General features: G+C 45.4%; 1 protein-coding gene across 2 annotated transcripts in view; it reads left to right on the plus strand.

Annotated features, from left to right (window-relative positions):
* The window catches only part of MSRA (methionine sulfoxide reductase A), a 455,527-nt gene extending 432,668 nt beyond the window's left edge, over positions 1 to 22,859 (plus strand). For both annotated transcript variants that reach the window (XM_030312697.1, XM_030312698.1), the window contains one exon: positions 22,096 to 22,859. In XM_030312697.1, coding sequence (XP_030168557.1) covers positions 22,096 to 22,260 — 165 coding nt within the window. In that variant the 3' untranslated portion in view covers positions 22,261 to 22,859. The remainder of the gene's footprint in view (positions 1 to 22,095) is intronic.
* The last annotated feature ends 1,520 nt before the right edge of the window (positions 22,860 to 24,379 follow it).

Genomic DNA, 24,379 nt, shown 5'->3' on the forward strand with positions numbered 1-24,379 from the left:
GTTTTCACCATGGGAGTCTCTGAGCTCATCCCCTCAGAGAACAGTTGCTGTGGAATTTTTCTCTTCCCTCCAGGGAATCCTGAATGCATTTCTCCTCAGCCCCTGTGACAAGCAACTGTCATACCTGGTACTGAGGCAGCAAGGATGCTGGTGTTCCTCCCCTCCTTCCCGTGAGGAAGTAAATGAACAGCGAGGGATTTCATCACACCCCCTCCTAATGGAGATGGGCTTCAAAGTGAACAGTTGGCATTCCTGTGGGGACAGGCCGTGCGCTCCCTGCAATAGGCCATCCCGGGGTGGGGCTGCTTCCTCCCTCACCTACGATCTGCCATCAGCAGCTGTTTCCGACAGGTGCTCGGGCTCTCCACGACAGATGGTGACCAAAATGGGCTTGTTGGCAGGTTTTACCACACTCCTCCCTCCCATCACACACACTGATGTGTGTACAAACACACATCTGAGCGCATGGCTTTGTTCTAAAGGCACCTGCCTTGGGTTTCTGGTGGTGCCAGAGGGCTCATTCCAGAGGACACACTTGGTCCCCCAGGCCATCCCCATCAGCCTTAGACCCTTCAGTATTTGGCCACCAGACTGTGAATGTGGCTTGCGCCTGCTCCCAGGCACGGCTTTCTCCCTCTTCCATTCAGCAGCCACATGTCTCCTCTCTCCTCACTGGTGTGTTCACACAGGAGCGTGGCTGTTTTCCCAGGGCATCCATGACGGCTTTGGGCTCGGCCTGGATGAAGCCCACGAAGGCCAAGCTGCCATGGCCATAGTTACAGAACTCCAGATGCACAGGCCACCCTGCACTTTGCCCCCACCATCTGCTTCCTGGAGAGGGGTCTTGGGTACACAGGATGAGGAGACCTACAGGGAACAGGAGCTGCTTTCCTGTTGACTGGATCCCATATGTGCCAGGAGCCTCATCTTTGTAACATAGCAAGACATGTCTGTGTCCCCGTGCTGGGGGGACAGGATCACACAGCTCACCCTCAGGAGAGAGACAGAAGGGAAGAAGTGCACGTGTGGCCTTCCCAAGGGCCCCTTTGCCTTCCGCTGACCCTGCACCTGAGCAGAGAGCTGCCCCATAACCAGTGGTCCCCCAGCCCCCAGAGGGTTGGGGTGTCGTTAGGGCTGGCACCCAGCTCCGCCGCCCACATCCCTGCAGCAGCCCCGCCTGCACGGTGTTTGGGCTGCTCATTCCAAACAACTCACCAGCCAAGGCAACCAGATGAGGGTGACATCTGGCTTGAGATTGTTGCCAAGTCACTACTGTTCCATCTCTGGCAGGAAGGACGTGAGCTCTTCGTGCCAGATTCTTAAAGAGAGAGAGAGAATAAAAATGTGTGTTCTACGCCCCACATAACACTTTTTTTCTTCTTTTTACCCTGATGCCTCAACTGTCACTTTTCCTTCCCTAGAACTTGGACACCTAAGGACCCAATATCTGTAACGATTGTAGAGCAGACATTTACCACCTGATGGTGATTAAAGCATTGGAGTAAATGACGCGAATGGGGGTAGAGTGGAGAGGTTTAGAAGTGAACTCAGAGAAAATGCACACAGGCGTGCATGCATGCACACACGCTCACTCATATACACATACGTGATGGATCATAAGGGACAGAGGGTGACGAGAGGAACCATTCACTGAGTGATTTCCATGGGTAAGACTCCCTATTGTCAGGACCTTTCTAGTGAACTGAATATAATCAAAATAAGACAATAGCAGGTATAAGTATCATGTTTCATGCTCTTTCTCAGTATGGAGGAGAAATGGTAATGGTTTTCACTACATCTGATTCTTTATAGAGTGGCAGGCACAGCCAGGCTGGAACTGTACACAGGACTCAGCCCATGTGTCCAGAAGGGGCACGGGAGAGGGGGGGTATGTGCCCAGCCAGGGGGGCAGAGAGAAGGTCTAGCTGGCAGTATGAGGATGGCATACAACACTCACACCAACTTGTTAACTGTGTGATGCTGGGCTAGTTCCTTAACCTCTCTGGGCCTCTGTTATTCATTTGGAAAATGAGAATTTTGTGGACTTCCAGCAAACACGTCTACCACACCTTTATAAGAGACTGTCATTTTTACTTTAGAGGTGAGGAGGCTGGGGTGCAGAGAGGATGAGTGGCTTGGCCAGGTTGGGAGGTAAGTGGGGTGTCCATTATAACAGGTAGTTAAGGCACAGAAAGGGCACAGGTGGTGTGGGGGATGCGTATAAATAGACTGGCCAGACTTTATTTCGGGAACATCAGGTGGCAGTTATGGGGCAGCAAAGTCAGGGCATGTTGGCGTGACCTCTGCTGCATCGGCCTCTACACATTGCTTGCTTACCTGCAAAGCCTCCACTTTTCCCTCTTGGCATAAATTAAGCTGACAGCCTACTCCCAGTCACACGTTGTGTTATTTTTTTTTCACATGTGAGCTGCGTCTCCCTGCTCTGTGCTTGTTCCTTTGGTTTCTTTGAAGCACACAGGGGTTTTCTTTCTCTTCTTGCAACCTCTTGCTTGGACTTACTTTTATGGCCAGCAGAGAACACCTTGAAATACAGCCAGCTCCAGGCACCAAAGTGAGATTCATGCTGAGGATGGCTTTGAGTCTTGCCTTGTTGGATGTGACATTTTCTTTGTCATTTGTGAATATGATAAACAAGAGTTCTATATTTCCCAATGCAGAGGTTGGTGTAACACACCTGTGTTCTCACACGCAGCTTTTCATTGGCTCCCCTTGCTCCGTGCCCAGGGTGGGGGTTAGATTTTAGGGTTGTGGCATGAGTCAGCAAGACCAGACGGAGGCTTATAACAACAGTCCAGACAAAGGCTGGTGATGACTGAGCCTGGAGAGTGTCAGTCTGGGTGGGGTGGATTCAAGATTTGCTTGATAAGTACGATTTGCTGTAAGACATCAGGGAGGAGAGGGTTGACAATAGCGATGAGATGTATAGCTTGGGGGATAGGTGGCTGATGACGTTGTGTACCAAGAGAGGGCACAGAAAAAGATGAGCAGCTTTGGAAGAAGGAAGAATAGTGTCTTGTTTCAGATATGCTGTGTCTGAAGCTCTGAGAGGGTGAGCAGCAGGACTCAGCAAGTAAAGAGAAGGATCAAGAAATGGTGGGGAATAGAAACACAGAGAGTGAGTCATCTGTGGTCCAAACAGCACAGTACCTGGAGTATAGGATAATTTGGACTTTTATTAAAATTCCTACTTATTGTTCATTATATTTATATTTTAACACCTATTCTGCATCCTATGATGATTGCATTCTGAGTCTTGATCAGATATCCATTCTCAGAGTTTTGTCAGGGATCACTTAAATCTATGAGTTCGTCTGGCAATGTGAAGATTCTTTGAGTGGATTAATAAGATTGCAAATAAGAACCAACAGATATAAACTTCTTAAACTTTCAATAAGAAGCACTGGACATGCTGAAAAGCTTCTACACCAAATTCTAATTTTGTTTCAAGGGTAATCAGGAGATCAGGAGCACAACAGAAAATCTGTGCTGTCACAAACAGGAAACTGGTTTACGGACAGGAAATAAAAGCCAGAAAGAAAAGGTCACATCACTGGGAGAAGTATAAAAATCAAGGTGTTCAGGGTCATTAACTTGCACCAGTCTTATTCTACATCTTGACAGTGATATTTCAAAGGGGATATGTAATCAAAGCCCCCAGATTTTTAGATGACGTTAATAACCTCTTCCATCATATTGAAAGCAGATAATGTGAGTAAATATTCTACCAAGAGCCAGGTATTGTCACATAGTGGACATGAAATACTTTTTAGTTAAGAAGGCATCTATAGTTACTGGTTAAGAACATGGGCTCAGGAGTTGGACTGCCTGGGTTCAAATCCTGGCCCCCTCTTCTCTGTGCTGAGTGCCCTCCTCATGGAAATAATACTACTTTTGGCAGAAGGGCTGTTATGAGGACTGCATGGGTAACACACGCAGTGCCTGGCAGAGTCAACACTCAAGAGAAGTCAGCTCTTAGTTCCTCACCATCACTACCCCATCCCCCTATATGTACATTCTATTCCTTGTTTTCCAGAAACATGGCTTTTCCCTGGGGTCTTTTTTTTTTTTTATGTTTATTTATTTTTGAGAGAGAGACAGAGAGAGACAGAGCGTGAGCCTGGAAGAGGCAGAGAGAGAGGGAGACACAGAATCTGAAACAGGCTCCAGGCTCTGAGCTGTCAGCACAGAGCCCAACACAAGGCTCGAACCCACAAACTGCAAAATCATCACCTGAGCCAAAGTCAGACGCCCAACCGACTGAGCCACCCAGGGGCCCCTTGCCTGGGGTCTTAATAGACATTATGATGATCTTTCTTCATCTTTCTCTTCATGGAGAAAATCAAAGGAAGAAATATTATCTTCCAGGGCCTGTGTCCAGATTCTCTCCCATGGCACTACCTATCTCACCCACTGCCGTGCAGTTTGTGGCATTTGTGTATAGACCGAGTGCTCAGCCAGGGCCACCAGCCTGCTAACGTGGGGAGTCTGGGCCACAGGCTATGTCTCCAAAGTACCAAAAGTCTCCGTGACATGGGAAATATTGAGTCACTCATTTGGCTGTTCGAGGGATAAACAAGGAAGGCTGGAAAGAGGCTTCCACTAGTCAGGCTTTGCTTTTCTCACCTTCTCTGGGCATGATCCCTGCACCTCAAGTTCCCACAGTGTGACATTCCAAGGGCTTTAAAAGATCATAACATCTTCAAAGATAACTACCACAGTATGAGCAGTGCTACTGAAGTGGAAAATATTATTTCAGATATAAAACCTCATCTGTTCCTTCAAACAACACTGAGCGGTAGGTACCTTATCCCCACTTTACAGAAGAGAAGGCCAAGCCTCAAGGTCATATGGTTGGGTAGAGCTGAGAGTGGAACTCAGACCCCTCTCACCACTAACATCTGTATAAACCCAGTCTACTTGAGAACCCCTGGAGATATAAGGAAGTTATGATACTTAGAGATACAGAGTGCTGCTTTAGATATACAGCATCATTGTCTTAACTCCAGTTAGCATAGATTTATATTGCCTTAACCGGAAACCGTGCCAATTATATTGTATTACCAAATTTAAGTTGTATAATTAGCTTATGTTCCTGCCACCTTCTCTTGAGGGAGTTCCAGTTCTTCCACTGGTTCTGAGCCCTGGAGAAAATTAAAATTATGTTTTGGCAAAGAACATCCACAGCCTATTTTGGATTCTTTCTTTTTTATTTCTCCATTTCTTTCCTCCCTCCCTTCCTCCTTCCCTCCCTTCCCCTTCCCTCCCTTCCTCTCTTCTCTCAAAACAAAACAAACCAAAAAAGAAATCCTGTCTATACTTCATTACTAAGAAGCTTAAACAGCCTGAATAGAGAGTCTTCATTAATGCAGACCCCTCCATCTTATCTCCAGTCGGGTTTTCTGTGTCCCTTTGTTATTGCATTAGCAATTAGAAGAAGTGAAGAGGCAAGAGTCCTCCAGTGATGCCTGCTTAGAAGTTTAGATGATGTTGCTGAAACTAGGAAGTAATACATGCCCATCACCTCCAGCTTCTGGGCCACACACTGACAGTATCAGAGGGAAGCAGCCCTTTGCGGGCCATCCTCCATTTACTCACACTGTGTCGTTTTTAAGCTTTAGAGGAAACCAACAAAAGCTCCTTTTCTTTCTTTATTTAACATCATCGTCTATTCTCTACCATGTGAGGCTGGAAGCTAAAGCATTAAAGCAAAATATATCCTAAATGCATTTTCCCTTCCAGCTTGTATTTTATTTTATAGTCCTATTTTTAGTTTCCTTTGATAATAAAAAAAAATTCCAATCATTTCATTCTTAGCCCTAGACAATACAGTGTGAGGTTATACATATTACAGCCCCGGGGAGAATTTCTGCACGCAAGCTGGCCAGCCTGTTTGCCGTTGACAGATGTAACCTACTCCAGGGCAGAGAAAGTCTCAAGGGAGGTTTTAATTTCTTAATATTGAAATGAGCACAACTTTTATCGTCTTAATCAGTGAATAAAAAAACAATAAAGTTGCTAAGTCTCATTTTTTTAAACTCTGTGTAAGAGGATTTTAAGAAACTGCAATAGCTTTTTAAGTTACTGTTGAAAGTTAATTTTCTCCGTGTTCAAAAAGATTCTTCCAGCAGCTCTGCAGATAGTCAATGCCGCCGTTGAGTGGGATACTGTTCTGAGCTGTTCTGTAAACACCTCTCCTCGGCAGGGAAAGGGTGTATGCTAAGATGTGTGCGGAGTGGTCGTACTCTGTCTTTGAAGAGAATGTGATTTGGCCTTCATCACATTTCATGAGCTCAGAATACAGGAGGATCCATTTAAAATTGCAGCAGAAATCTTTTAAGGCATGCTGCATTCTTTCAGACTGCGTGCTGCTTTAGGCAAGGAGCTGTACTGAGGAACATTTCTGACGATGAATAAAGAAAGGATTTACTTGTGATAATTAATGGCCTTTGTAAAGTTCTAATGAACATGTTTCAGCTGTTGGTATGAACAAGTAATTTTATACACTAAAAGCTGATGTGTTACATATAGTCATTCTTATGTATTTTTTAATGTAATCCAACTTAAATTCACATTTCTTAAAAGAGAAAGCTTCTCAGTTGCAGGGGCCATATGCTATTCGATTCTGCTTCCCTGGTATCTTGTACAGTTCCTTAATAGGGACACAGTAAATGTTTCTTGAATAAAACAAAAAGGAAAATTGCTTACAGAGCTGTGTGTGTGTGTGTGTGTGTGTGTGTGTGTGAGATAGAGACACATACAGAGATATTATATACAATATAAAACATTATGTTACAGATGTAGAACCATTTAAGATGCTCAGTGGGAGCACACCAGAGTCTAAGGGGAATGTTATGTGTTTGAAATCAAAACAGAACTTGGGGATATATAAAGAATTCTCAAAATTCGACAAGACCAGCAAATAAATCAATTTAAAAAATGGGTAAAGGAGTTAAACAGACGCTTGACCTAAGAAGATACACAGAAAGCAAATAAGAACATTAAAAGATGCTTAATGTTACTAGCCATTAGGGAAATCAAATTGCAACCACCTTGAAAGATGACTCCATACCAGTTAGAATGACTATATTAAGAAATAATGGCAACACCAAGTGCTGACATGGATGCAGAGCAGTAGGGACTCCCCCGCATGGCTGCTGGGAATGCAAAATGGTATGACCAGTTTGGAAAACCACCTGGAGATTTTTTTTTTATCAAGTTTTATATAAATTTGCCATGTGACCCAGCAGCCCCATCTCTAGGTTTTTACCTAAGAGAATTAAGACTTATGTTCACTGCAAAACCTATTCTTGGATGTTTATAGCAGCTTTATTCATAATAGCCCCAAACTGGGAACAACCCCAGTGTCCTTCAGCTGACGAATCAATAACCAAACCACAGTCTGTATATATGTGAAAGGGCCCAATCTCTCACCTCCTTGTGACCTTGAGGCCCCGTGCAAGAGAGAGAGAAGCAGAAACCAGGGTTGAAAACTGCTGTAGCCATGAGGTTATGTTTGCTCCAAAGCACACACACAGGGCCAAATGGAAGACCATTGCTTCATGGAATTTAAGGAACCCTGTGCCCACTCATTATCTGGTTATTTGTCAACCAAGCAGAGACTGCAGTGGCTACACATGGAAGGGCCACACTGACTTTATAGAATTGGTTTAAGAAAGTCACTAAACAAATGAACTGCAGGCAAATGAACAGCAATATACCAATGGGGAGGGTAGCCCGATTTTCAGAGTCGCCCCAGTAAATTATTTAAAATGCCCAGTTGTCAAGAAAAAAGCATAAGCTAAGGAAACATGGGAAGTAAGACTTACTAGATGAAGATTTGAAATAAGCTATTGGAAATATGCCCAAAGAACGAAAGGAAACCATGTCTAAAGACTCAAAGGAAAATACAAGGACAGTGTCTCAACAAATGAAGAATATCAGTAAGGAGATAGAAAACATAAAAAAGAAGAAGAAGAAAGAAGTCAGACAGAGAAAGACAGATACCGTATGTTTTCACTCATATGTGGATCTTGAGAAACTTAACAGAAGACCATGGGTGAGGGGAAGAGGAAAAGTAAAAGTTACAGAGAGGGAGGGAGGCAAACCATAAGAGACTCTTAAGGGCTGAGAACAAACTAAAGGAAGGTGGGGGGCGGGGCAGAGGGGAAAGTGGGTGATGGGCAGAGAGGAGGGCACTTGTTGGGATGAGTACTGGGTGTTGTATGGAAACCAATTTGACAATAAATTATATTTTTAAAAAAAAGAACTAAATAGAAATTCCAGAACTAAACAGAAATTCAAAGGAATGGTAACTTAAATGAAAACAAAACAAAACAAAACCTCACTAAAAAAAAAAAAAAAAAAAAAAAAAAAAAAAAAATCCCTAAAGGGGCAGAAACAAGAATCAGCAAACAAAAATTCATTGAGATTACCCAATCTATGAAGCAGAAAATGGAGAAAAGAGAGAAGAAAAGAAAAAAGAAAAGAAAAGAAAGATGGTGATGGTTGCACCACTCTTGAGACTGTGCTACAAACCACTTAAGTATAAACTTTAAAAGGGTGAATTTGGCAACATGTGAACTATATCTCAATACAACAGTTACCTGGAAAAAGGAAGCACAATTCAGAAGAGGTTCTGGAACACATTGCTCAAAGAGAGATGGCATTCCACAACAGGAGGGCGACCTCCTAGGTTAGCCTTGTTTACAGTTGGGGGACCTGAGCCCTGGATGAGTGGAATAGACATGGATTTCTTTACCTATTCCATGATTACGGTGACCAGCCAGACTTTCCTGGGTTTAGAACTGACTGAAAAGCCCCTTCGCCCTGACCGAACGAGGGCAGTTGGCCACTCTGCCTGCAGTTCAAATTGGGATGAATCTCCTTTCCTGCAGCTCTGAGTCCCCAGAGTCATACATAAATGAGAAATGGTGATATTCAGAAAAGTTCCTTTACCTTGCTGAATTCAGTGTTCTAAACTTACGCAGCTGGCATTTCACTTTAAGTTCTTTTCTATTCAACCTTTAGGAATGAAGGATCTTTCCTTTTAATGAAATCTGCATTTCATCCCCAAGGTGAAAGCCAGTGTCCTTGGCTTCCTCTGAAAAGTGACAAGTGGATTCTTTTGTATACTAAATGCTAAGAAGATACGGGGAAAAACGAGGTTGTAGTTAATTGATTTCAGATATGAAAAGCAGATTATAACCCCTTAGAGATATATACAGAGGAGAGAGAGAAAGAGAGGAGACAGAGAAGGTGCACGAGAGAGAGAGAGATCCATTTCCTGTAAAACTAAAAGCCATGAAAGTAAAACTCATATAGGAAAAGTCATTTTAATTCCTTTTCAAAACCATCAGACCTTAAAGGAAAGATCAAATCAAGAGAAACCAGTAGTCTTTGAATGTGTGATTGATGTAAGTCATCTCATGGATGGAGGAATACTGCATTGGCTGGAGCAAATGGGCAGTGGCACATTTCAGCCATACAACCCTGAGCTGTTTCCCCTGGTCCCATGCTGAACTTCCCAGATCAGCCTCTTTTTCCTTTCCAGGCCAGGGCTGCAGCCCAGCCCTACCCAGCCTGGTGGGGCTCCATCTTCCAAGGCACAAAATAGAGAAGAAGGAAGGACCCAAATTCTTGCACCCACGAAATGGTTCTTGGAATTGGTAAGGTATGGGGAAGTAAAAGATAACAACTAAGTAATGGGAAAATAAACAATAGCTATATCCTTCCCCAACATCCCCATCATGGCTCAGTTGGACTTAAAGGCATCACTGCAGGCAAGCAGGTGAACCTCAGAGGCATCTGCCAGCTTTGCCTGGGTTCAAGTGGTTCCTTTAATCTTACAAGATTACAAGACACTTTACAAAGTGCCTCTGCATGTCACCGTGGCTGCAGGGCAGAGGATGAACAGAAAGTGTGTACTGAGTTACCTTAAATGGGAACAGACAGAAAAAAGAACCATAACCTTGATGCCTCCAGAGCCCACTGCCCCATCTACTTTCATCTCTTCATACTGTTCAGCTAGGTCCTTTTCAACTTTCCCACCCTTCCTCTCCAGACCTTTCAGCCAATTCCCAGTCCGACGTGTGCCCCCTTCAGGACCCACCTTCTCAGCTCGATTAATCTTTCCTTCCTCCATGTGTTCCAGCAGAATCCCTCTGCCTGTGCATGTATGTCCTGTCTGTTCTGGCAGAATTCTGACCTCCTGATGATGGATGGTGGTCCTCTTCAGTCCCCAGCATGTGGGCGTGGCTCTCACTTTGTCACGTTTTAGCCATCCCACCACACCCTCAGGTGGTCACATCCTCATCATATAACATGACTCCATCTCTAAACCACGAACTCATCACAGGGAGGTTTGCCTTCTTCATTCCTACATCGCGGTGCCTGCTGCATAGTAGGCACTTGTGTTGTGATTGCTCACATAGCCTGTCATTCCCCTGCCCTGGGGAGAGCCACCCCAGGCTGCCTGTATATGCCTAATGCCTTGCAGAGTCCATGGGACATAGTACGTGCCCCACAGTGATTGCTGAAGTTGGCTTCTTAAGTGGAATTACAGAGTTCAAAATGTATTTGCAGAGAAGTGACCAGCCTACACGGAGCTGTGCCTGCCTTCCATGACCCCTCAGCATCATACCCCACACAGGGAAAACCAGGCACCTGTAATAGAGGAGATACAATATTCAGTGTGTGGACTCTGCTCCAGATTGTCATTGTCCTCACGCCAGGATCTTGGGTGATGGAGCCACCACCAGCTGGAACAGTGCTGGCCACTGTGGCTGAAGGGAAAAATCTCATGCTGGATGGTTTCTGCCCAGAAATGACATAGGTCCCTTCCGCTCACAGCCTGCTGGGCATGTGGGCAACCTGACTTCAAGAGGCAGGGTAGGGGATGTTGGTGACCACTGATACAGTCTGCCACGCTTGTCTGCTAGAGCACAGCTTCTCAAATTCTAACATGACCATGGATCACTTGGAATTGATTTTAAAATTTGGACTCTGATTCAGTAGGTCTGGGGAAGGGGCAGATTTTGCATTTCTGACAAGCCACTGAGGAGCAAGGATAAAGCTTTGAATCCTTCCTGGCCAAACTGAGCTCTCTCTCTTTTCTCTTTCTCTGCAGAGACAAAATTCATCTTGTAGCTCTGTCATTTTGTGTTGCAAACCAAGAAAAATATCCTTGCTGGTCAGAAGACACTTGTGATTTACCACGAGGGTGAGGGGGACACAGAGAGATAGATAATGAAAGCCATTAACTGTTCTATACAACTGCAGGGTCCAGGGGGGAGACAGACCACAGGAATGCTGTAGCTGTTCTAAGGCCAACCTCATTCCATCCAGAGGCCACCATTTGCATAAGCAGGTTTTGTAAATGCACCAAATTAGATCTAATTATGTCACCTTTTTTCGACTTTGCCTCCTTAGTTTCATAGGAAGGGTCAGTGCAGCTCTGACTGGACCTCGTGAAGCCTCCAGCCCCTCTGAGCACTTGCCTTGTCTCGTCAGTGTCACATCATTGTCCCAGGGATCCTTCACTAGCTCTGACTTGTCTCCCCTGCATGTGATAACAGCCACTGATTGACTCACAGGGGTGAGTCCACGGTGCCAGAGCCTGGAGCCCCTCTTGTTCCAGGGTCCTCTGTGGTGTGGGACATGAGCAGCCTGTCCCTCTCCTCCTTGTGGCCAAACCACTAAGGGCAGGGGCAACCTCCCCACACACCTGCAGTTTTGTGGGTGCTCTGTGCTGTCCCGAACTGGAAACACACGAGTCTCTGCTCAGCTTGGAATAGATGGTATTTTTCTTTCTAGCGGTTTTATTTAAAAGCCATGCCAGTCATTTTGCATCCCTTCCCAGAAGTTTTGATTGATGGCAATCTGGTCAGCTAGAAGCTGCCAATGGAATAAAACTGCTGACTTGGGCATTGGCATTGGCTGAGCTTGTTAAGCCTGCACGGGGTGTGTGACTGTGCATGTGTGTGTGTGCACAGGATGGAAACATAGCGAGGGATTTGATGGAATTAGGTCTGGAAAGAACTGAAGGGGTCTCTCAGTTCAGAAGGAGAAAGCAGGAACCAAGGAGACTATGCCTCATATGCTCCCTGCTGCCACTAGAGGGCAGAGTGAGGAATAGAATCCAGGTCTTCTGTGTTTGCTTGGATCAAACTTAGTAAGTCTTTAAAAAATATGAATCAAATAAAGATTGAACTGCAATTACCTTCCTCCTTTCCTGGTGACTTTATCATCAGTGACACAGACATTTCTCAATGGGCCTTCAAACTATGATTGAAATTAAGGACATCTGTCTTGAAAATGTTCCTTGCTGATTGGATGCAGACCTGCATGTTTCTAGAACCGTATGGATGGGGAATGGGCGGTTACCATGATGACTCTGGACTTGGTGGCCCCATCTGAAGCTTCTGAATGTGGGGCTCTTTGGTAGACTCCAGAGAGTCATAGAATCCTTTGAAATTATAAGCAAATATTTGATTGTGAGTTTATGTGGAAAGAGTGTCCATAGTGTTTATTGGATTCTCATGTGAATCTGTGACCCCTTAATATATAAGAACCGCTTACTACTACAGATTCAAGTTTTTTTACAGTGGTACATTTTCTAAAAAGTGAAAGGTGTCTATAGGTTACTCTAAGGTGGGGGTTGAATGTATACCACAGAGCATCCTATGTGCACTTACATACACATGCATATGAGTGCACACTCACATGCATAAGCGTGCACCCACACACCTCTCCCACATACATGTGCACATACACACATGTGTTAGAGTCTCTAGATCCAATGCACTCTCCTCCCTCCCTGCCCTGCTGTGTAGGATTCTAATACGAGGTTCTTGGTGGGTTTCTGCCTCAAACATGCTACAGACTCAGCCCTCTGGGGTCTCACTTATCCTACATTCCCAAATTCTGGGCACAGAGTGTATGTGGGAAGGAGGATGGAATCCAGAGCCAGACAGACCTGTGTTCTTGTCCCAAACTCACAACTAACACTCTGGGCACATGAATTTGAGCATGGTGTTTAACTTCTTTGGATTTACTTGTGGGTAAAGTCAGAATAAAGATCTCCCTGCCCCTTCAGGGTTGCTGGCATGATGAGATGAGAAAATGAGAAAAAAAGCCCCCTAGAGCTCATAACTGCCCCATTAGAGGGGCCCTGCAAACCTCTCCTCTGACATCCATTACAAATCGATACAGAGCCTGGTACTTGAAACACAAACTCTGCCTTCCTTGACACTTTGAGTAGGTCTTCTGTCATCTCTTGGAATCAGATAGTGCTTGGGAAGTTTGTGGAATTTGCTATTGGCAGGGCATCTGTCTGTCTGAGTAGATGAGAGGCAAGCAACCCCAGCTCTCTGTTAGGTGACCTTAGATGACCACTCTGTGTTAGTTTTCCATCTTTATCACACAGCCATTAGTACATGGGATCAGCTGAGGTAGGACAAGAAAAAGAATAACCGAACCACATGTTTGGAGCAAGTCTTTTCACTGTTGTTCTCCTTTGGCCCTTCTTTGGAGGGGTTTAACATCATAACAGGAGGCTATTGATACAAGCAGGCCAGGAAGTATTTAAGTAACTGTTGTGGGATGTGCTTGTTATGCAGCAAAATAATTATTTGACAGCTAACAAAACAATGGGAAACAACCTAAGTTCCACTGATGAATGAATAGATAAACAGAATGTGGTCTATACATATAATGAGTGTCATTCAGGCCTTAAAAAGGAAAGAAGTTCTGACACAGGCTACAATATGGATGAACCTTGGGGACATTATGCTGAGGGAAATAAGCCAGACACAAAAAGGCAAATACTATGTGATTCCACTTACGTGAGGTACCTAGAGTAATCAGATTCATAGAGACAGAAAGTAGAATGGGGTTGCCAGAGGCAAAGGGATGGGAGGAACGGACAGGTATTATTTCACTGGTAATGAGTTTTAGTTTTGTAAGATGAAGAGTTCTAGAGATTAGTTGCACAACAATGTGAATGTACTTAAAATGGTTAAGGTGGAAAATTTGAAGTTATGTGTGTTTTACCATGACTTAAAAAACAAAAGTCAATGAGATGGCCTGAGAAATCTACATCACACATTTTGAGTTCCAGGGATGTGAGCAGGGTAGAGAGAGAGTATGATCCAAATATAGGATGATTCATGGTTAGAACTCTTTTGGAAATTTTGAAATAATAAACATCCCTCTCTAAGGGAAAGGTACATCTTTATCTGACCACCTGGGACAGTGTGCCTTATTGTAATAATGGAAATGATCAGGAAACGGGGGTTCTAGTCCTATCTCTGCAACTTACTGGCAAGTGGCTTGAGACAAGCCTCCTCTTTCCCTGGGCTTCACTGTCCTGCACTGAGAAATAAGAAGAATAATTCCTCCCTTTTACAGTTAATGAAAGCCCCACTTAGACTAGAGTGTGTGAGGAAGCCCCTTGGAGAATCTGCAACTCGGGACACATGCAAGGGCTTGGGATTAGTCCTGGCCTCTCTGCCCTGTTGCACTCCTAACCTGATCTGTTGATGCTCTATCATAGACTGTGTTGCCGTGACCGCCAGGCTGTGCTTTTTCAGGGTGGTGTAAGAGTCATTTCCATGCAATATGTTGAGTATACCTGGAGACTCAGGAAACCTTGATGAAGCTAATAATAAGCTTGTTAGCAGGTTGCAGTAAGCAGAGCGGCCACTTGTTTGTTAACTTTATTAAAAGAAAGGCTTCCTGTTGGTAGTTCTGGAAAGATGGGTTGGGCCCAGGGTGCTCCTGTGGGCAGAACGTCTATAAGGGAATGGCCCAGTGACTTCCTCGGGTACTTGGGCTTGGCAGGAGTGGTGGGAACTGGAGACACCTGTTGGGGATGGAGGGGAGCTCTGCCACAGCTTATTGATGACCACCTCTTTTCCTTGCCCCACAGAGCTCAGCTGCACAGCTGTAGAAGTAGGAAGTGCATGGTGGGTGTACGTGGAGGCCTATTTTAGGAGAGGAGGATGGGTGGGCCAGCTTTCTTCCAGTGTGCATGGGAGCTGATAGCAAAGGAAGCCAGTACTGCCATGTGGTTAAAATATGCCAGAGTGCCATGCAGTTTGTGTCCCTTTTCTGGGATCCTTATAAGAGCTGTGAGCTAGGTATTGTGCCCATTTTACAGATAGCAAAGCTCCTTCTGGGAAGAACATGATATGAGAATAAAGGCATAGAAGAATTTGTGGGGTCATCTAAGAAAAGGGTGAAGTAAGAATCTGTGAGAAAAGCATGACTGATCAATTTTATTAGGTGACCTTCCAGAGATTTCCTGATCAAGATGTCACACTGATGTAGGTTATTTTAGATAGGTCTCACTTACTTCCCTCCAAAAAATCAGCAAGAAAAGAAATGCCACAAACAAGAGGCTTTGGTTAATTATATTGGAGCCAATAAGAGTAGGCAACAGAAAAATGAGGTGTATGGAGGGTCAGGCCTGATCATTTCTTCTTCTGGTGCTGGTCTTGGTTGAGGAATCCAGCAGAGGGGGCCTGCAGGTCTTGGCTTTCCATGTGGCAGTGAGAGACCAAGCCCTGAAGCCTGGAGAAGGCAAGGACTAGTGGAGCCCTGAGGTTTGACCAGCCAGAGAGTGGATTTCCTGGCAGTGTCATCATGGAGTTTAAACTTTATTAAATGAGTGTAGAGGACACTCAATATTACATTAGTTTCAGATGTACAACATAGTGATTCAATAAGTTTATACATTATGCTGTGCTGATCACAAATGAATCTACTATCTATTACTATACAATGCATCATGATTTCATTCACTGTATTCCTTAACTGTACCTTTTATTCCTGTGACTTCCTCATTCCATAGCTGGAAGCCTGTATCTCTCACACCCCTTCACCTATTTTCCCTGACTCCCCATCCTCCTCCTCTCTGGCAATCATCAATTTGTTCCGTGTTTATAGGTCTCATTCTCCTTTCTGTTTATTCATTTGTTTTTCTTATATTCCACATATGAATGAAATCATATGATATTTCTCTTTCTATGACTTATTTCACTTAGCATAATATCTTCCAGGTCCATCAATGTTGTCACAAATGGCATGATCTCATCATTTTTTATGGCTGCATAATACTCCACTGTATATATGTACATGTGTGTGTACCACATCTTCCTTACCCATTCATCTATTGATGGACACTTTTAGGTTGCTTCCATATCTTTATTGTTGTAAATAATGCTGCAATAAATATAGGGATGCGTATATCTTTTCGATTTAGTGTTTCGTTTTCTTTGAATTATTGGATCATATAGTATTTCTACTTTTAATTTTTGGGGGAACTTCCATACTGTTTTCCACAGTGGCTACACCAGTTTGCATTCCCACCAATAGTGCACAAGCGTTCCTCGTCAACACTTGTTATTTCTTGTCTTTTTTATTTTAGCCATTCTGACAAATATAAGGAGATATCTCATTGTTTCTGATTTGAATTTCCTAATGATTAGTGATATTGAGCATCTTCTCATGTGTCTGTTGGCCATCTGGATGTTTTCTCTGGAGAAATGTCTTCTTGTCTTCTGCCTATTTTTAATTTGATTATTTAGGGGGGTTTTGGTGAGTTACATAAGTTCTTTATATATTTTGGATATTAGCCCCTTATGAAACTGGACCACTTTCTAACACCATACACAAAAATAAACCCAAAATGGATTAAAGACCTAAATATGAGATCTGAAACCATAGTGAAGTTTTGAGCCAACCTGGCAGTCACTTTGACCAGGCAAGTCCTTGATGACCTGCACTCATTCCCCATACCACAGGGCGGCTCTGTAGACCCTGAAGGAAGAATGCAGTCTTCTGGGGTGGTATCAGCCTGGGGCTGGAGGCAGGGCCCCCTAGCCTGGGGGCCCCTCAGGGATTCAACCTGTCAGGATTTCTATGCTTCAGGCTAGAGCATTTGCTGCACTTACTTTCAACTCTTGATCTGCCCCATGATTTTCCTATGGACAACCCACTTTCATGAGTACAGCCTCCTTTTTAGAAGCTACCAGAAAACTTTGCTGGTGATGTGATTCATCATTTCTATAATCAGGAGTGCTACATCATCAGCATGGGCCCCCCTTATAGACCGTGGAAGAGACCACAGAGGTTGTGGATTATGTGCTGCCCCAATTTAGCTCTCCTGACACTCCCGTCCCTTCCACAGTAGCAGGCAAGAGAGCCACAGTGATGCTTGGATTGAGATAGCCCTCTATCTGTCCTAATTCACTGAGGAAAAGTAAGTTACACAGAAACATTGATACAGGGGCGTCTGTAGTTAGTTGGTTAAGTGTCTGACTCTTGGTTTCAGCTCAGGTCATGGTCTCATGGTTCGTGAGTTCAAGTCCTGTTTTGGCTCTGTGGTTCACAGTACAGAGCCTGTTTGGGACTCTCTGTCTCCTTTTCTCTGTCCCTCCCCTGTTCTCTCTCTCAAAAATAAGTAAATAAATGTTATTTTAAAAAATAAACATTGATACATTAACCATTATTCATAACAAATTACTTATGACACCCCCACTACTGAATAGACCACCTGATTTAGGAAAAGACTGAGGTTCACCACACCAGCACCCACACTGCTTGCACATGGCCCAAATTGACCAGTGGACTTTGGAGGCTAGAAGGATCATCTGTAACCTGGTCTTCATCTTTCACTTCCTCCTGCTCCTCCATCCCCCCCACCATCACCCCACTCATCCCCCTCCCCAGAAGAGCTAACAGGCTTTTTCAAGAGCTATCAGAGATGCTGAGGTCATCCTTCTATGCAAGATGATTGGTCCTCCCTGTATGGACATGGCCACTGAAACAGTCTAAAGAGTAATCCTACCTATGGAATTGGCCAAGGGTCTTTGACAAGGATAGTGAGAGCCTAAGCACCCTGCTCCCCAAACTCCCTGAGGTCCCCAAGGATGTGCTTTGGCTTGAAGCAGCAGCAGGGACCCAAGTGGAAGCCCCTAAGGTGAAGTGAATCCCCAGGACTCATTAATCACTGAGATGAGGTCGAGAAATGAGAGTCCATACCCTCAAGGAGCACATGGATCTGTATGTGTATTGTCAGAAGGGAGTGGAAGTGGCTTAGAGAAACAAAGGACAATTAGAATGCAATGTAATAAGTACCAAAAAGGATAGCCCTTTTGTGGGAGCCTAGACATTGGAGTAACTCCTGCCTTATAGATTCAGGAAAGGTTTTATAGAGGTGGGGGCATTTGATCTCCATGCTGAGAGATGGGTAGCAGCTCACCTGATCTGGAAGACAAGAAAGAGCATTCCAAGGAGGTTGTGTGCAAGGGAATGGAATGTTCAGGAAACGTATAAAGTTCTATATGATCCACAAAAAGAGTTTTCAGAGAGGAAGGAAAAGGAAAGAGTTAGGAAAGGACCAGGGACGTGAAGCCTAGGATGTGGAGTGAAACCCAGCACGGAAGGGCCATTGGGTTCTCCTAAGGGTTTGGGGAGGCTTCACTTCATGGTTTAAGGAGGTGCCATTACCAGCATGTGCTCTCCTGGCTTCTGGGGACAATAATCAATCCCAGTCCTGAGTCCTGTAGCTCAAATAGTACAGTGGAAGGGCTGGAACAAAAGAGTGATGAGGGTTGGCACAGCTGACTGGCCCCAACCAGGTCTGAAACAAACGGGCCCCGGAATCCCCAGCACTGCCTCCAGCTGTGTGTGTCCGGCAAAACCTCTCCAGGAGATGGGCCTGGGAGGGCTGAGGACAGTGACCTGCTCCTGAAGCCATATGTGTGAGAAAGCAGAGGCAGGGGACGTGGGGGAGGAGGAAAAGCAGATACTAGTTAGGATTTCTGTTTTCCTCTTCCCTTTTCTTTTACGTACAGTTTCTTTCTCATGTGTTTGTCCTCCCTCCCCAGTTTTAGAGCGAGGGTTGAGGACAGCCACAGCCCTGTGCTCAGGGACGGCCTCAGCCTCGAGGCTGGCCACCCCAGCGTGGATGGGACGATGTTGACCCCAGGCCCAGTGATGCCAGTATGCATCTCCCAGCCCAACAAGAACTGACCAGAACGTCCCAGCTTGTGCAGGAGGACAGCAAGTGCAGGAGGACAGCTTGGAGCTGTCTTCTATGGGTTTTCCTCACTGTTTATTTTAGTTTCTTCCTCTCAAATAAAAGTGAAGTGTCTGCCATCTTGTGGCAGAGGCCTGGTACTGCTGCCTGGGCCCCTACAGTCACCTTCCCACTGCTCCCCCAGAAGGGATGCTGGCCCTCTGGGGTGGTCCGTGGGCAGGGGTCGGTGGGAGCTGGTGTGGAGAGGAGGAGGGAGCCTGGGCAGTAGTGCTCACTGGCACAGTCCTCTTCGCCTTGGTAAATAGCCTTCTGGAGACAGTGGCTGTGGGCTCTGGGGCCTCGGAGGACAGCCTTTTATGAAAGAGAAATAGGGCGAGTAGTGTGGGAGGAGGTCACCTTCAGAGAGGACAGGGCCTGGAGGGGGATGAGGCGAGTGAGTGGAGACCCTGGGAGACCTGGGGGCTGGGTCCTAGCCCTGAGGGAAGGGGCAGAGGAGCTCACAGCAGGCAAGCTCCTGTGCAGGGTGGCCACAGCCAGGAAGGTCAAAATATGTGGTCACATCAGCATACGAAAGACTCATGTCAGGACTCATGCGTTAGCTCAAGTGAGAACCAGAGGGGAGCGTCTCTTGTGAGTGGATGAGCTCTCTGAGGGCAATCACGTGTGCACATGATTTCTGGGCTCCTGACCAGTGAGGGTGTCAACTCCACTTATAAATCTGGAGCCCTTTTATTTGGTATTTGAATCCAGCTACAAGAGACAGAGATCATGTGAAACCAGTCCTAGAAGCTCTGTGCCTCTCAAGTTGCACCAGGAAGCTCAAGTCATGACCTTACATCCTGTCCTTTCCACAAGTTCTTGAGTACTGCCTAAAGCAGCCAGGATACTCCACAGGCCTCGTGCTTACCGTCTTCCCCAGAACAGTCCACCACCACAGCCACCCCATGTCCTGAAGTGGGCACTTGCCTCACAGGCAAATACTAGCAGTAATTTTAGTAAATGTCCAGTACATACTCCCCTGGGCACTGACCCATTTCCTATTGACAGTGATGTCATTTCTAACTCTAACTCTAACCAGGACAGTTAACCATTCCAGATTGTCATTCTCACTGAGGCTTTGGTTCCTGGAACCAATTGCTGTGTTAGCTGGAGTTCGGTCACGGAAACCGAGTGTTCAAGGTATTTCAAGCAGGAAGGTGGATTTTAAGCATCAAAGGGGTTTTGATGCTTCTAGACTCATTAGAAAGACTGTTTGAGTGAGGGTTGGGGGAAAAGCACCACTGCATTTCAGGATACCAAGAAGTTACAGAAATTGCTGGGGATCACTGCTAATGACTTTGCCTGAAGCATGACTGTCAGTGATTGTCAGGAAGAGCTGGTGGAGTCTCCAGTCTGATCTTTGGAGACATTCACGGCTGCACCTTCCAAATAATGGCTTCTCCTAAGCCTGCCAAATTTCACGTGTGCTTCTCTCATTGGTGGACTCTGAACTGGCGTGCTGTTGGCAATAGAATCTGGGAAGTGTATTTTCCAAGCTTCCAGCCTGTGCAGTATTAGGGCGAGCTGAGAATGTCAGGGATCAAGACACGATATCTGACACACACTTTTAAATACGGATGATAATAATAGTACTTCCTTCATATGGCTGTTGTGAGGCTAAAATTAACACTGTGAAGTCTTTGCACAGAGTGTGGCATATGGTAAGCCCTCGATAATTGCTCGTTTACAAAAAATTGTCAAAACTGAAGTAGGAATGGCTCCTTGTTCTCATTTCTAACCCCTGTAAGGAAACTGGCTGTTTCCAAGCTGTGGGGTCCAACCCGCCCGCCTTGGCGAGGATCCTGTTCCTTACCATCCTGGGCCCGTTTGGCATCAGATCCTCAGTCTGCCTCATTCTGGCTCAGAAGGCTGGATGGAGATGCAGGAGGAAGGGGAAAGTTCTTAGGGAAATAGTGCAGCAGTGAATTGTGCTGGATTAATACTGGATTCCCCCTGCTCTGCAGAGGGAAGGACTTCATTTCAAATGGACCAACAGTCCATTTGACCAGAGACTGGTCACTTCCCTCCTGGAAACACGAGTCGGGGCTGTGCCTTGCACTTCTGTACCAAATGGAGTTCGCAAACCTGGGAGTCGAGTCTCTGTAACGTTGTGCCCAAATGCTCCAAGCAGCCTGTAACAAGAAAGAATCAGGGCACAGCTGAAATCCAAAAGGGAAAGGAAACAGGCTAAGATCCATGGGGAACAATGTCTATTTCTTAATCTGTCTCCTGCCCCAAATAGCTCTGCTCTCCTCCCCCACTTGTGTTTATGTGTCTGTTTCTTTCCCTGGCAGCAGATGCCACCAGGCCTTAAAGTAGGTCACAGAGGGCGAGGATGAGCTGACACAGGCCCTCAGGCCACGTCCTCCCTTGACCTCACTCCCTGGTTCCTGGGTCTGGAGACCCACAGGAGCCCATGCTCTCCAAGGCATCCTGGCCGGGTCCGTGCTCCCTAGAACCCAGTAAGTCAAGGTTCCTCTGTCCAGCCTGTGAGTGGGCAGGGGGTCTGTTCAGAACTGGCAGCAGAGGGGACAGCACTGAGTTGGGCTGTAGCCCTCCCCGCCTCATCCTGCCCCTGCCCTCCAACCGCAGCTCTGCTTTACCACCCTCAGGGATGCCCATTCTTCCCAGGGCAGCCAGAGAGCCCCATGTCCCTGCTGTTTACCCTGAGGAGCACTGGGGTCCCTTTCACATAGACCCACAGGTTCCAAACCAGGGCTCCTAGCATGTACCAGGGGCAGCAGTGGTGGGATGGGTAGAGTGCACAAATTAGAGTCAGGAAACCAGATTTCAAACCCCAGTCACCTGAGGCACAGGCCAGTGAGAGCGTGCCCAGAATAACCCAGCTGGGAAGCCACAGGTTACAGGCCTGCAAGGACCCACTGCACACCCCAAGCCACATGTGCCTGCCTCCCTCACAGCCCAGCCTCCCATCCCTCCTTGGGACCCTCTCTGCCCAGCATCTGGTCCTCATGGTGCCTTTCTCTCTACAGGTTCTTTCAGAGCATGGCTATGGCCCGATCACGACCGACATCCGGGAGGGACAAACTTTCTACTATGCGGAGGATTACCACCAGCAGTACCTGAGCAAGAACCCTGACGGGTACTGCGGCCTGGGGGGCACTGGCGTGTCCTGTCCACTGGGTATTAAAAAGTAATTTCTCCCCATGTGGTCAGCGCTTGAGGTCACAGCAAAAATGCTTTCAACAAATTGGGCAATTCTTTTGTGGTTCAGGTCAGCGGCTTTTCAAAGTACACAGAGCACAAAGGCATTCATAAAAATCTGGTTTAATGAGGTGTAATTTACATGAAGTGCAATGAATGGCAAGTTGAGAACATGCAGTTTATCTTCTGATAAATTATGGTGGGACTAGAACTGTGACCTATTGGGGTCTGAATGAGGATAATGAGTATGCTGTGTTCCCCCTGCTTGGGCCGGGACACCTGCCACAGAAGCTGGGGAAGGAAGCTGGGAGATTGTCGGACAGGATGAGGCACGTCGGACACCCTTTATCTGTGCCCTTTCCCACCTTACCTGCCCTCTGCCCTCCAGTGCCTTAACATCTGCAAACATTTATAGCCTCAATGAATCATTCACTGCAATACTTTGCTCTTCTGATCCTGTATGTGTAAGGGGCTTTCTCTCCTTTTCTGCCCTCCCATGGCAGAGAAAAGATGTGAGTTAGCTTGACAAATTCAAACACTTTGCTTACAGCTATGAGAAATGCTTGTTCTAATAAAAGTTTACAATCCAATACAAAGTGCCTCATGTCTCATCTTTTACTTTTAGGTAGGATATTTCTAAGTATTGTAAGACAAAACCCTCAAAATTCCTTTCCCCCAAATGGAGAATATGATTGAAATTTTCAGGAACCATGTACGCCTCTGGCTCCTTTCAACTTCAGTGATAATAGCTGTTTTCCACACGCCTGTTCTGTTACAGCCATCACAACAGGTACTATTCTAATTAGACACGTGCAATTCTTGCCCTTAAGAGTCTTTATACCCAAGACAAAGGGTGGGGGACCTAAGCAATGTCATCACATGAACAAATCAGATAATCACAGGTCCTGACAAATGATATGAAAATGATAAACAGGATAAGCTGTATCTAGGGGCTGTGGAGTTACACACAGAGGGGTTTTGGTTACATTGGTCAGGGAAGGCCTCTGTGGGGTGGAGAGACAAGTTAACTGATGCAAAGAAGAAATATAAACACAAGGGAGGAGGGCAGAGCTTTGGGGCAGGAGACAGATTAAGAAATACATTGTTCCCCATGGGTTTAGCATATTTATTTTCCCTCTTGGATTTCCTCTGTGCCCTAAGCCATTGTGGAAAAATTAAAAATAGAAATGTCATGTGATCTGATAATTCCACTCCTGGGTATTTACCCATACCCCAAAAAAATGAGAACACTAGTTCAAAAAAGATGTATATACCCCTGTGTTTATCACAGCGTTATTTATAATGGCCAAGATACAGAAGCAATCTAAGCATCCATCAATAGATGAATGAATAAGGAGAATGTGATTGATGCCTACACACACACACACACACACACACACACACACCTACATACACATTGGAATATTATGCGGCCATAAAAAATGATGAGAGCTTATCATTTGCAACACATGGACAGACCTAGAGGGTATTAGGCTAAGTTGAATAAGTATTATGCTAAGATAAATACAAATACCTGATGATTTCACTCATATGTGGAATATAAAAAAAACTAGTAAAGAAGCAGAAACAGACCTATAAATACAGAGAACACAATGGCAGTTGCCAGAGGGGGAGGGGATACAGGGATGACCAAAATGGGTGAAAGGGAGTGAGAGGCTTCCATTTATGGAAAGAATAAGTCATGAGGATGAAAGGTACAGGCATAGGCAATGCAGTCAATGGTATTGTAATAGTGTTGTATGGTGACAGATGGTGGCTACATTTGTGGTGAGCATTGCATAATGTATAGAGATGTGGAATCACTGTGTTTTACACTTGAAACTAATGTAACATTGTGTATCAACTATACTTCAATTAAAAAATTATTGGGGTGCCTGGGTGGATCAGTCAGTGAAGCATCAGGCTCTGTGCTGACAGCAGGAGCCTGCTTGGGATCCTCTCTCTTCCTCTCTTTCAGCTTCTCCCCCGACATGCTCTCTCTCTCAAAATAAATAAATAGACTTAAAAAATTGTTATTAAAAAGAAAAATACATAAGTGGAGTAGATATGCCTAATCAGTCTCAACATCCCCATTTTGGTTGCCTGAGGGAA

Source organism: Lynx canadensis, chromosome B1 (genome assembly GCF_007474595.2).
Source record: "Lynx canadensis isolate LIC74 chromosome B1, mLynCan4.pri.v2, whole genome shotgun sequence".
NCBI classification, from domain to species: Eukaryota; Metazoa; Chordata; class Mammalia; order Carnivora; family Felidae; genus Lynx; species Lynx canadensis.